The sequence below is a fragment of the Mustela erminea genome, chromosome 14 (assembly GCF_009829155.1).
Source record: "Mustela erminea isolate mMusErm1 chromosome 14, mMusErm1.Pri, whole genome shotgun sequence".
NCBI classification, from domain to species: Eukaryota; Metazoa; Chordata; class Mammalia; order Carnivora; family Mustelidae; genus Mustela; species Mustela erminea.
The window spans coordinates 18,177,146-18,190,475 of record NC_045627.1 but is presented as its reverse complement, the minus strand read 5'-3'; the positions used below and the strand labels follow the sequence as shown (position 1 = coordinate 18,190,475).

At 36.6% G+C, this 13,330-nt stretch overlaps 1 protein-coding gene across 4 annotated transcripts in view; it reads left to right on the top strand.

Annotated features, from left to right (window-relative positions):
- PTEN (phosphatase and tensin homolog) overlaps positions 1-13,330 on the top strand; it is a 108,555-nt gene that overhangs the window by 52,365 nt on the left and 42,860 nt on the right. For 3 of the 4 annotated variants that reach the window (XR_004278723.1, XM_032313430.1, XM_032313428.1), the window contains exons 4-6: positions 785-829; positions 6,824-6,867; positions 8,699-8,937. Coding sequence is in view for 3 of the 4 variants with exons in the window: in XM_032313430.1 (XP_032169321.1) it covers positions 785-829; positions 6,824-6,867; positions 8,699-8,937 (328 nt within the window). In the remaining variant the exon portion in view is untranslated. The remainder of the gene's footprint in view (positions 1-784; positions 830-6,823; positions 6,868-8,698; positions 8,938-13,330) is intronic. The other variant, XM_032313429.1, reaches the window with a different exon arrangement.

Sequence of the window (13,330 nt, the reverse complement as noted above, 5' to 3'; positions counted from 1 at the left end):
ATATACATGAAGTACATACATGTGGTAAAAACACATGGCAAGTGCTTTTATTGGCTGTAATTGTTGCTCTTGTTTAGGTTTGTTTGTTTGTTTTTTGCTCTTGTTTAGTTTTGTAATTGTTTGGAGGGAGAGGTCTTTGGCTTTGATTCTTTGGCTTATTAGCTGTATGACTTTGGGCGAGTTTTATAATTTTTTTGACTCCTATTTTCCTTGTTTGTAAAATGTGAGTAAGTTCTATCTCTCAGATGTTTGTGAGCATCAACTGAGAATATATATATGAAAATACTTAATAAACTTTGTATGGAGTTAATAGTTACTACTTGCATCTTTCAGATATGGAAAGTTTCTTTGAAAGAAAATGATGGCTGAATTTTCATGTTATTTTTAAGATTACTTGATTACACATGTCTATTTTTCTCACATCTAAATGAGCTAGATGAACTTAAGCTAAGTGCTAATGCTGCCTTTTAAATAACTTACTTAATACTCAACCTCATAATGTTAGGCTGAAGAGAGATGAAAATATTTATTCTGTGAAAAGCTCTGGCTTTACTTCAGATTGTGTAAATCTGTGTAATGTAATAATTATTTAAGAACGACGTGATTATTAATTTAAACCCATGAAGGGAATATTTATTGGAATTTGTTTGTTTATTTTTCTTAAATGGTACTTGAGATTAGGAAAAATGGAATCTTTTAGGTTTTATCAATAGTATAAATGTAATTTCAAATGTTAGCTCATTTTTGTTAATGGTGGCTTTTTGTTTGTTTGTTTTGTTTTAAGGTTTTTGGATTCAAAGCATAAAAACCATTACAAGATATACAATCTGTAAGTATGTTTTTTATTTGTATGCTTGCAAATATCTTCTAAAATAACTAGTTATTTTAGAAAGTTATTTCCTTGTTAGAATCAGGTAGAGTTAACGATATATTTTAACAGAATTGTGTTCCTAAAACAATTAGTCCAAGACGTTTGATTAAGAGCATTGTTAGGTCATTCAGAAAGCATAGTGATGAGGTCAAAACAATGTTGGCACACATTCACTTTACTTGATCTGGTTTAAATGACTTGGCATCTAGCCCATCTTTGAGCCAGTAGCCTTGTGGTGACTTGAAGTGTAATTCACAGCAGAGCTTTTCTGTTAAAGCTTTAATAACCTCTTCCATGGAGGTGTGCTTCAGAGTGGGTGTGGTTCTATTTATTCTGGTCTTTAGGTCATTCAATTGAAACAGCTTTTAGGGTATTCTCCAACTGTATATAACATAAATAAGTTACCTAAAATTGTTGAGTTGGGTGGTTTCTGTTGTTTGGGGCAGGGAGGTAAGGCTTGCCCGCTTGGTACAGCTGGTTTATCTTATCTTTAACCTTTTGTTTTTCTTTTTGACTTTGTCAGTAGGGATGTGAAAAGGAAAAAAGAACAAAAGAAAAATGGGAAGAAAATATTTTGTCATTTTTGCCCTTGAAGACTATTATTCCTTCCCAAAATACTGACCCATTTTCTACCTTTTAAAAAATGGTATATGAAATGTGTTATTTTTCTCCTTGGTTTTTATTTTTCCTCTGTGATGTCTGTAAATTATGCAACAGAAAAAATTTTAATCTGTAGTTACATTTCCTGATTGTCACAGTTTCTGTAGAATTTATTTCTCAAATGTAAGAGCAAGATTCTTTTCTGCCTTTGGTGGGCATTTAAATCATCACCAGAAAGGATGAGAGATTCTGTGTGCTTTGTTGGCTTATAGGATGTTGCTTTTCTATCTTTAATTTAGTGATCTATCTTTAATTGAGCAATAAGACCTCAGAAGACTTACGAGTAAAGTAGACACCATTATTGTTTCTTCTAGTGAGTTTTCATTAATTTCCTCAGATTCACAAAGAAGCAAACATTTATGCTGATTTTGCCACATATTAGACCTTGTAAAACTTGCTGGCGGTACAGAGGTGAATAAGATACCATTTCAGTCTTTGGTAGTTTTTATAGTCTGCGGTGATAAGTAGACATAGTATTGCAGAAGAGGTAACTTGTATACAACAGAGCTGTGTGGAGAACAGTGGAAATAGGACTTGTATCCTCTAGGCAAGTTTTCATAAAGAAGGGCATTTTTGAGCTGGGGTGAAGGAATCCGCTGAGGCTCTCCTGGAGACCTCCAGGTGGGGCGTATGGCATTGCGGGCAGAGGTTGGCATGGAAGAAGGCGGTTGGCATGGAAGAAGGTGGTTGGCATGGTGGGGTTCAGAGTATGGCAGATAATCCATTATGGTCAGATTCGGGGGTAGGGTATGGAGGGTGTGGGGTGACAGGTAACAAGGTGAAAGAAAGGTGCTGCAGAGACTTGGCGTGTAGGTGGGCCCCAGCTTACACATGATCTGTGCATAGATCTTCCTCTTGTCCTGATGAACCTCCTGTAACAACAAGCCTTGTTGCAGATGCCAGAATGCTTCAGTGGAGGAAAATAAAAACCACAAAGCTTTATTCTTTTGAATAACTAGATTCAGAAGCTGAGTTAAAAAAAAAAAAAAACGAAAAGAAAAGAAAGCACAGAACAAGAAGTGTCAAGCTGCAGTCTATTAAGTGAGTCAGTTCAGGTTTAGACTCTTAAGATTAGGCATTTAGAGTCCCAGAAGGAAGGTAGAAAGATACCAAAGACAGATTCTGCCTTTTTCAAAATTTTATTCGAGTTTAACATTATATCCAAAGAAAAGGAAGGAAATTCTTTTCGTTCCTGTATTCAGTGGCTTCCTGCTTCCAGAATTTAGGACCTAGGCTTGCACTGTCAGTACTGTGGCTCACTTAACATTATTATGGCTATAGGTGGCATGGGGAGCTAGTCTGGGAACTTGGCTGCCCTTTTACTTTTGTGTTTCTAAACACAGGATCCCAGAGTTAATGAACCGTCTCTTTGTTAATTGAGTGTAGCTTTTGGTATATATATTTCAGCTCCCCTTCCCCAGTTCATTTGATGGAGTCATAGACTTTCAGAACTGGAAAGTATCTGAAAGAGATCATTTAGTCCAACCTTCTCATTTTACACATGGGGAATCTGAGGCCTAGAGAAGTTAAGTGAGTTGAACAAGGTCACATGGGTACATATGGTAGCAGACCACCCACCGTTGACGCCAATCTTCCTTTCTGGTTTTGTTGTCATTTGTTTTAACCTCCCCAAATTTTACTTCAGAAGTTTCTAGAACTACCAGGTTGTAGCATGTTTTGATTTCTGATGTCACTTTTTATTCTCACCTTCTCTCTACCCCTATTTGTATTTCTGGCTCTGGGTAAGTGAGTCTGGCAAGCAGCAGCTGTTTCTCTTTTCTTTCTTTTATTTTTGGGATGTTAATTCTATGTGATGTATATCTTTGCAGATATATACACTAAAAGGTCCTAAAATATTGACCCTAGATGTACATGTATTTAATGGTATATTAAACTTTTTATGGCAATTGTGATGTGCGGATGAAGAACAGTACTTAATATGGACTTTTTAATAATTGACTGAATCTGTTTATGTCTCTATATTATCAAGCGTTCAATAAATTATCTTAAGAAAGGACAAAATTAGGGCGCCTGGGTGGCTCAGTGGGTTAAGCCGCTGCCTTCGGCTCAGGTCATGATCTCAGGGTCCTGGGATCGAGTCCCGCATCGGGCTCTCTGCTCGGCAGGGAGCCTGCTTCCTCCTCTCTCTATCTCTCTGCGTGCCTCTCTGCCTACTTGTGATCTCTCTCTCTGTCAAATAAATAAATAAAATCTTAAAAAAAAAAAAGAAAGGACAAAATTAGCTTCATATCATTAATCAAATTTGGGTGTGATGATGCTTAATGAATTTGTTTTGGGCAGGTGTGTGTATTTCATGTTTCTATGTTCCTCTGTACACCTGTAGGCTGGTGAGGGTAAGAGGAGAAGGGAGGATGATGGGGATAGAGGCCTAATACACTTCTTGCCTTTGAGGACCTTAACTGTTCACTGGATACTTGTTTTTAAGAGGGTTACTCTATTTCATTGTGTATTCTATTTGACACACAACTCTCCATCATTTGGTGATGAACCTCTACCTGTTGTTAATTTTTATCTGTTAAGGTTTCTTTTTAAGATAGTGATGTTGAAGAGAGTTAGAGACCTGTATACTTCGCTAATGCTTTGGGAAGTCTCACTTATCTGGAAGCTTTTCCTGTTAGTCTTACTCTTCCTTCACTTTCTGTCAACCCCTTCATTAGAAACTCTTGCAATGCTTCTTCATCTCTCTTGTCTCATATAAGCCAATATAAGGTGAGGATTTTAAAAAAGGTATCTTTTACATTGAATTTTAATTTTAAGGAAATGTAAATGGTCAGATTTACCTACTACTTGTCTCAGTCAAATCCCATTTTCCATTTATGTATCTTCAGTTTTGGTTTGTTGAGGGACTTATCAACTAACATACCACACAAAAGTTATAAGGAATTGGGTATGTGCACATGCACGTGTGTGTGCACGTATGCACGGTTATTGGAGAAGGTCTTAATTAAAGAAGAGAGTCATCATTCTTGTTCTAGCAACCCCTCCTCCAGATCACTTCCATTACTACAGGCCCCGGTATATGTTCTCACATACTCTTCATCCACTTCATCGATACCTGTAGAGATTTTCATAACCTTTTCATGCTTTCATGGTCGCTTTTTGTTGGTTCTATCTTTTATGCCAAATACTGCTCTAGTAGGAAGGCTGATTTTGAGTAGAATTTGTTATTGCTTTTGTTTTTGAAGCTGTTCTCTATTTTGTATTGTAAGTGGAAGAAGTATGGAGCTGTATTGGGAAAAGTTTTGACTTTTGTAACCAGAGGACCTGGGCTTGAGTCCTGGCTCTTCTAAATCTTAGCTTTCTCATATATAAGATGGAGATTATATTTTCTATTATTATATTGGTGTGACTATGAATTAAAAAACATGGAAACTCCTTTGTAAGGTTGTGTACATGTGGTAAACATGTAGAAGCTCATTAGTTCCATTTTCCCACCATTTCTGCCTCTTAACAGTAATATTTGAGAATCAGTTTATGATGTAGTCTTAAGCAGTACTTGTCAAACCAAATGTGTGAGCTCCTGAAAAAGCAGGAGAATTTTAGAAGACTAAAGCTGTGTGAAACTCAAAATGTTGATTTTTCTGTTATGCTGCCATGAGACCAGCATCTTAGAGCTTTGTTTCCTAGCCTGCTCCTTGTCCCTCACCTTTTAAGTCCTATCTTTACATGAGTCTTTATAAAATATTCTGCACTATTTACCAGACCTCTTCTTTAATCTGTATTAAAGATAGTGTAAAATGTGACTATTTTCTTGGCCAGTCTTCCTCTTACCTGTCATGTTTTGCATAGGAGTGAGTATGAAATTATTTAGCAAGGGTGCATAAATATGCATATGGCATTACTAAATGATTTTTTTGAGCAAAACTCAATATATTATAAGTGAAAAAGGGGGAAAGCTTTGTTTTAAGTAGTAGTATGAAAGTTGATTTATTTCAGGTCTGACCATTTAGAAAATAGTGGATTCTGATTTGCTTATAATTAGTTCAGCTTTCATGTGGATTAGGATTTAAAACCATTTAAAGTAGAGGAACCATACAGATATCTTTAGGATTTCTTAAATGTGAAATACATGTCCACAATCACATATTGAAACTCTTAGGGCCAGTGTGTCTCAGCATTCAGAATTTTTCCCTTTGCAGAAAGATAACATGGAAGCATAAACTTACTAATATTACATAACACTCCTCTGGGGTCTAGGGCAAAATGGTCTTCCTACCATTTTCACTCTTTACTCTTACGTGTATTAGTTAAAGAGTGCACACTGTCATAAACTCAGATCGGACGCTGCCACAATTGAGCCTGTCATAAGTTTAACAGAAAATGTTAGATATTTCAGACTTTTGGGATTTCAGAATTGGAGAGGAAGGGATTGTACAATGACCTTGACTTGTTTTTAAAACGCTAAGTTTTTATTTTAAATAATTTTTAAAAATCTCATTTGGTTAGTAGCTGTAGTTACCATGATTTTGCTGACCACAAATTCAAGTGTGAGATCCCTTTCAGAGCCTTCTTAATGTTTGTTAACACACCTATTAACCATGAGTAAACCAGTGCATGATGACAAACATGTCACTACTATTAAAGAGACCAATTTTAGTATGCTCTAAGTAATATAGAGTTAACATTTTACTACTCTGTATTTATTTTACTTCTTATTCCTTCATTACTCTGAGACTTTAATTAAAACTCGTAACTGAGAGATTTTTGACAAAGATTACCTTTGTTAGAAAAGTCTGCCTTAACAATTTTTTAGTAAGTATAGTTTTTGAGTAGATTAGTGTCATTCACTTTTTTTAAAAAAAAATTTTTCTTTGCCCTTATAATTTTACTATTTTAAAAATTTATCTTTTTAAATAGTACTTCAAGAAAACGATGTATACTCAACTCTGGGGTAAAGACAGTACTGTGGCTCATTAGGTGTTTGTACATACTTGGTGAAGTCAAACATATACTCCCTCAGCATGCAGGAAGTTTCAGGGGACACGTGCAGCTGGGTGGGAGGTATGTGCCTGAGCAGCATCACAGGTTTTGTGAGCAAGCAATGGAAGCCCTAAGTGCATAACACCTAAGATCAGTTTTCTTAATGGTAAAATGGGGATAATGACCCTACCTACTTCATAGAATTGTTAGGATTGAAAGAAGTAGTTAATACAAAACAACATGATGCCTGGTACAGTATAAAAGTTCGAAAAATGTGTGTTACTATACTTTTTTTTTTTTTTTTGCCAGTGCAAAAGATAACTTTAGATCACATTTAAACTTTTCTTTTAGGTGTGCTGAAAGACATTATGATACCGCCAAATTTAACTGCAGAGGTAGGTATTAACTGCCACGTAATGTATTTCTGTTATATAACTTAAAACCAATAGACCAAATCTTCTTGTCATAGCAGTAGTGAATAAGCTCAATTATTAAGTGATGTAAATATTTATCTTAAAGATGGTCTTAGACAATTTGGAAAAATTTAATTTTACTTTTGTGTTTTAGGGAACAGTTACCATATAAACCTGCCAGTACTAGTAGGAATACTAAAATGCAGGGTTGACTGTAAGAATTAGGAAAATTTTCTAGACAAACCATAAAATAAAGAAAGGGTTATATCTACTGTTGGAGGCATTTGGTCTAATAGTAAAGGATTATAGGAAGAGCAAAGCAGACAACAGAGTAACTCCATGGAGCCGTGACCTAAAAGGGGCAAAAGCTTATGACAAATGTGGATAAGAGGAGCCTGACAAGTGGGAGCAGGAGCTGCTTTAAATGAGTTCTTCTCCAGGTGTAGTGAATTTTTCTGAGGTCCCACAAAAACCTTCCCTCATTGTTTGTGGAACCTCTTGAGCCATGAGAGACCTGGAGAGTGAAGAAGCTTGGCAGATGCTACCATGATAGAAAGAGAGGGTGGAGTCCATGCGCTCCATGTTGATGTGTTTGCGGTGGATCCCTTCTGACAGTCTAGATCGGATGTTCAAACAGCTGGTTTGAGAATTCAGAAGTGCTAGTGGTGAGAGCCAGTACAGATCCACTAAGAATTTTTCCTTTTTCGTGAATTTAAGCTACTGCTTACTAGGCAAAGCGTGTTTTAGTCAACGTTTATCTAGCTTTAAATAGACGTTTAACAGTTTCCTGGCTGTTTTGTGTGCCAGTGGGGAGATGAAGATGGAATGCTGAGGCCCAGGTGAAAGCATCCCAGCGACTCCCTGTAATGGTCATCGTCGTCTCCCAGGACCACTCACCTGACACACTGAATCCGGTTCCATATTAGTGATGATGTGACTGAAGATAGAAGGCATACTTCTCACATATTCAGATGACACAGAGGACAATTATGTACATTAGATGTCAGTCAGGATTTGTAAGGGTTTTAGTAGAATGGAACTGCTGAGGCAGGGACCAGTAAGAAAAAATTTAATAGTGATATAGTTGAACTCCTGTTTCTGAGCAACTTAAAAAACACAACAACAAAACCCCTCTGACTATAAGCAAAGAGAAACTTTGGGTTTTTATAACTCATGTGAAAAGACCTGAAGCTTCATTAGATACACTTTACTACAACTGTATACGTTTTTATAAGTAGTTTTTTTCAGCTTCTTTTGTAAATGTCTTTAAAATCACGTGTAGTATACAACACTAACATTTGCAAGACCATCTTTAAATAACACGCTTAGCATTTTTATTATATGAAATATAAAAATCAGTCCTTTCCATTGTTGATTGATTGGTAATTTATATCTTCTCTGGAATATATGTTTTGTGGTGATGTAATATTATAAATATTATGACTCCTTTTGTCAGAAAACGCATTGAGAGCCCTGACAGGAAACCTGCCTACATGACATTTCATTTTGAGTTTGCCTCTCTCTCTGACATGTTGCCTTCTGCTACCTCTCCATTACAAAGTTTCCTCTTTCATAAAGTGGGGAAAGTAATGCTCAGCCTCTGTCTAGTGGGTAGGTTTAAGAATTGAGACACTAGTTTCTATTCAAATATTGGTAAATTATCAGGCAGCAAATTATTTTTCTCTGGAGTTCACTTTTTCTTTTAAACATCTATTAAGCTTATATGCAACATTTCTAAAGTTAATCTACTTTAATAAACAATTCAGGAAAGACTTTTTTTTGTCCTAATTCTGAGGTTATCCTTTTACCACAGTTGCACAGTATCCTTTTGAAGACCATAATCCACCACAGCTAGAACTTATCAAACCCTTTTGTGAAGATCTTGACCAATGGCTAAGTGAAGATGACAATCATGTTGCAGCAATTCACTGTAAAGCTGGAAAGGGACAAACCGGTGTAATGATTTGTGCATATTTATTACATCGGGGCAAATTTTTAAAGGCACAAGAGGCCCTAGATTTCTATGGGGAAGTAAGGACCAGAGACAAAAAGGTAAGTTATATTTGATGTTTTTTTCTTTCTTCTTCCTTGATCTGAGCATTTATTAGAAAACAGCTTTTTAAAAAGATGGTTGGTAACCCTTCTACCGTAACTGTCGTATGAGCAAATGACTGAATCTCTCAATTTTTCTCCTCATGCTGGCATTTTCATATCATGCTAGTAAATCTTATGCATTAACTGTATGGCATATTTGGTCTTATAAAATCCTGGCAGAGCATTTAAAGAAGCAGTACGTTGAACAAAAGTAAGAAGCAGTACGTTGAACAAAAGTAAGCTTGATATTTCTGAACCTTGCTTGAGAGTAAGATGTCTTTGGGTAATAACTTGGATGCCATTTCCTACTAAAGTATGATCCTTTATAAGTACATGAAAATTATTCTTTGATATGAATATTCACGAATGTAGTTATAATTAAGATTAGTCAAAGGTTCTTCTGTTATTCAGAAGGCTAATAAAGACGATGTTGAAAATCACTGACAAACTTAATCTGTGTAATATGTTTGAGGGGAGAACATAAAGTCAGGAGAGGTTTCATAATAATTTCTAAGAGATTCATTTCTTTGGATGGTAAATGTGACAAAATATGTTTATGTTTCTTACAGAGAGATTTTGTACATTTCTCTGTCTCTGAGAAGGAAAAACCCAAACCGCTCCAGATAGAGGGAGAAACTCACCTAGACAAAGAACTCTCTTGAGGGAGACATTACAACTTTATGAAGAAATTTATTCTAGTTTTAATAACATTTACAATCAGGAAGGTTCTCTTCCAGTTTAAGTTGCTTGCCTGCCTACCTGCCTGCCTGCCTTCCTTTAATTTTTAGTGTGAGCTTTGAGCTCGTGACCCTGAGATCAAGATCTGAACTGAGGTCATGAGTTGGACGTTTAACTGACTGAGCCATCCAGGCGCCCCTAAGCTGATTTCTTTTTAATTCAACTTCAAAACAGAAACATGATCACTTCTATTATTTTAGCTGGTGATCGCATTGATTCCTGCCTCCTTTTCTCCTTCCTCATTTCTTATTTTATTTATCTTTGTGATTTTTAAAAATTACTTCTAGAGATGCTAGAGTGTTGTGTATTGGTGATAGTTTATAAAACTGAATCTCATGTTAGTGCTTGATTTTAGTAAATATTCATTATAGTAGATTGCCTTACATTTCTTTAGAAGTTGTGTATGTCCTGAGATGATAGTAGTAGAGTGAATTCTTGAGTGGAAGGCCTGAGATGTTTACTTTGGTTCATTTTTTTCATCATCTAGAGGGAAATAGTTGCTGTTACTGATTAAAAATATAAAAGGTAAATTGTTCTACACTTAAGTGGTAAGTCCAGGGCAGCACAGGGGAAAGAGACTGAATGGAAAGAAAACAATAGAGAAACAGGTCGAATCAAAGTACAGTAGCTAAAGTAGTGGTAGAAGTTTAGAGCAAGCAGGGTTGATGAGCAGTAGACACTGTATGTAGTTGTGGGAAAGAAATCAAATCAAAAGAATTTCAAATAAAAGTAGAGGAGCTGTGTATTATGGAGCCAGAACACTAGATTTAAGCTCATGGCTCTTTTTTTTTTTTTTTTAAGATTTTATTTATTTGACAGAGAACACAAGTAGGCAGAGAGGCAGGCAGAGAGAGAGAGAGAGAGAAGCAGGCTCTGCACTGAGCAGAGAGCCCGATGTGGGGCTCAATCCCAGGACCCTGGGATCATGACCTGGGCCGAAGGCAGAGGCTTTAACCCACTGAGCCACCCAGGCGCCCAAAGCTCATGGCTCTTAAAGGATTTATGTGACATATGTTCTAGAAATATGATGAAAGCTATAGTCTCTCACTAAAAATGTACATGGTATACATGAACATAAAATTTTGCTTATAGTTTTTAATTACACAGATTTTTTAGATGTGGAAAATAAAAGGAGTCTTTATAAGAATTATGTCCCCTTTTATTTTTTATTCATTTATTTTTAAGATTTTATTTATTTGACAGAGAGATCACAGTAGGCAGAGAGCAGGAAGCAGGCTTCCTGCTGAGCAGAGAGCCTGAGGTGGAGCTCAATCCCAGGACCCTGAGATCATGACCTGAGCCGGAGGCAGAAGCTTAACTTACTGAGCCACCCAGGTGCCCCAGTGTCCCCTTTCTAAATGGAAAAAGCAGTGGCTCTTTGAGGTTAATGACGAAATCTCAATGGTTACAGATTAATCAGAATTAAACTTTGGTTTTGCCAATACGAAGTTTTATGAAAGGGCTGCTAGTATTTAGATTATAAATAATACATTAAAATTATGCCATTGTCTTTGACTTGACAACTTCTTTGTCATCTTTTATATCCAATCAATTTTGACTATGTTTTTGGTGAAAACAAGTGCTTAAAACACTATCTCATGAAAGAATGAAAGAGCAAATGAAATCTGTAGATTCTTTTGTCAGATGAAAGTAGGCTTGTATCAAAAAATTAAGAATTCTCTAAAATTCTCCAGAAAAATTCATGTTGCATCATTTTCTTTACCTTGGTTAATGAGATCATTTTTGGCAAGATTCTGGCATAACGCTATGTTAGGAAGGGAAGGATTATGACTTCACATTTTTAGTTTTAAGGTTAAAGAATTAAACTGTGCAAACAAGTTTGTATTTTATCCAGTTGACTGCATTTAAAATCCTGGCTGTAGAATTTTGCCTTCTGAAACTAGTGAACTTATGGGTAGAAAAGCATTTCATAATTGCTCCCATTTCTTGACAAAACCTCTTGAGAAGCCCTTGATTGAATGTCTTGGCTCTCCTGAATTTGGCAGTTTTCATAGCAGTAGATTTTTCATGAAACACCCTCTTGTACAGGCTGTGATTCGAGGCTTGGCACTGCTAGAGCAGGCTACTTCCCCATCAATGGCTAGAATTTCTCCCAGGATGGAGCTAGAGTCTTGTACCCCATGCACAGTGAGGAACACAGCAGGGAGTGCCACGGTGATGTGGAGAGCGCTGTCTTTCCCCAAGCAACAAAGCCAGAAGTTTTGCCAGGTGTTAAGGTGTACTGCCTGCCTAGAAAACACTGAGATTTCTTGAGGGGAAGGTTTTTGGGGGCATTTTGAAAATGTTAATGTTCCCCCGAAATTTCCAAAGAGTACTCTAAAATAAGTATTATTCTTTGATTGTGTTACCACGTGTGTACTTGATGAAAACCAGTAGCTGGCTAACCCGGTAGCTGGCTAACCCGAGAAGTCGTCATCATATACTGAAGGGAAGTGGTATTTCCAGTCCTCTCATGACCTGCTTCATAGTCTTAGGAAAAGAGGTCAGTTTTTCTGGGAGTGGACAGATTTGTTTCCTAGAGATACTGCAACAGTCTTAACTTTTTTTTTGCAAGCTACAAACATGTTTGACCATTTCTAAAGTATTTGTCTTCACCACATTGAACTACACCTTTTTTGTTTGTTTGGCATTACAACCAGCAGACTTGTAGAGTGCTTTACTCGGGATTTTGAGTTAGAGGGTAATCAAAGGTTCTTGTAGTAGTCTAACTTTTTCTGACCAAGCTGTGCTTTTACATGTGCTCTCTTTTCCCCTCTTCCGCACACTCACCCACACACATACCTCCCCTGTGTGAGAGTTGGCTAAATGCTTATAATCATGAGAACCAGCCATGTAAGGAGCACTTGGGATAGTCTTTCACACCATACTCAGGGATACAAGTAAAACCCAAGGATGCTTAAACAGTTTAAGTTAGATCCAGAAGTCTTCTTAATGAATAAGTGAAGACATGTTTTAATTTATCATTGGGAAAACACTGTATTCCTTACCATCTGAAAATATTGTCAGTTCTCCTGCTCTGTAAAGGTGAAGAGAGACTTAGTAAACTGGCAAGGCCCAAGGGATAGTGTTGTGAAATAGGGGTCAGAGTGAAAAGATAGCAAGAGAAGTGTTTATAAAAATAAAATACAGTATACTGTAGAATGTGAACATCCCTCCATTATCAGCAGAAATGCTTCAGGCACACAGCACTCTTCTCTTACGGGTTTGAATCTCCCCCAGGTGGAAGTTAACAGGCTAACAGAATGGAGTTCTGTGTATACTGTTAAGGGTATCCTCAGTAAAATTGTTATGCTTAGCTAATACATTATATCGAGATTCAGAGTTAAGTAATTTGGCCAAAATTGATCACTTTTAGCATCTTGGAGTCAAAATAAATCATTGAGATCTGTCGTGCTTTAGTTCATGATTAATCAATATACCCAGACCATTTTTGGATGAATTAGTCACAGCTGTCATCTAAAGCAGTATCCTAAATGTGCTCCTACCTTTACTTCTGTATATATTTAAAAAGGCAAAAAGAAATTTACGAGCAGATGCTGTTAATGAAGCTCTGTTCCATTTGCACGGTTTCATTTGCATTTTATGTTGAAAC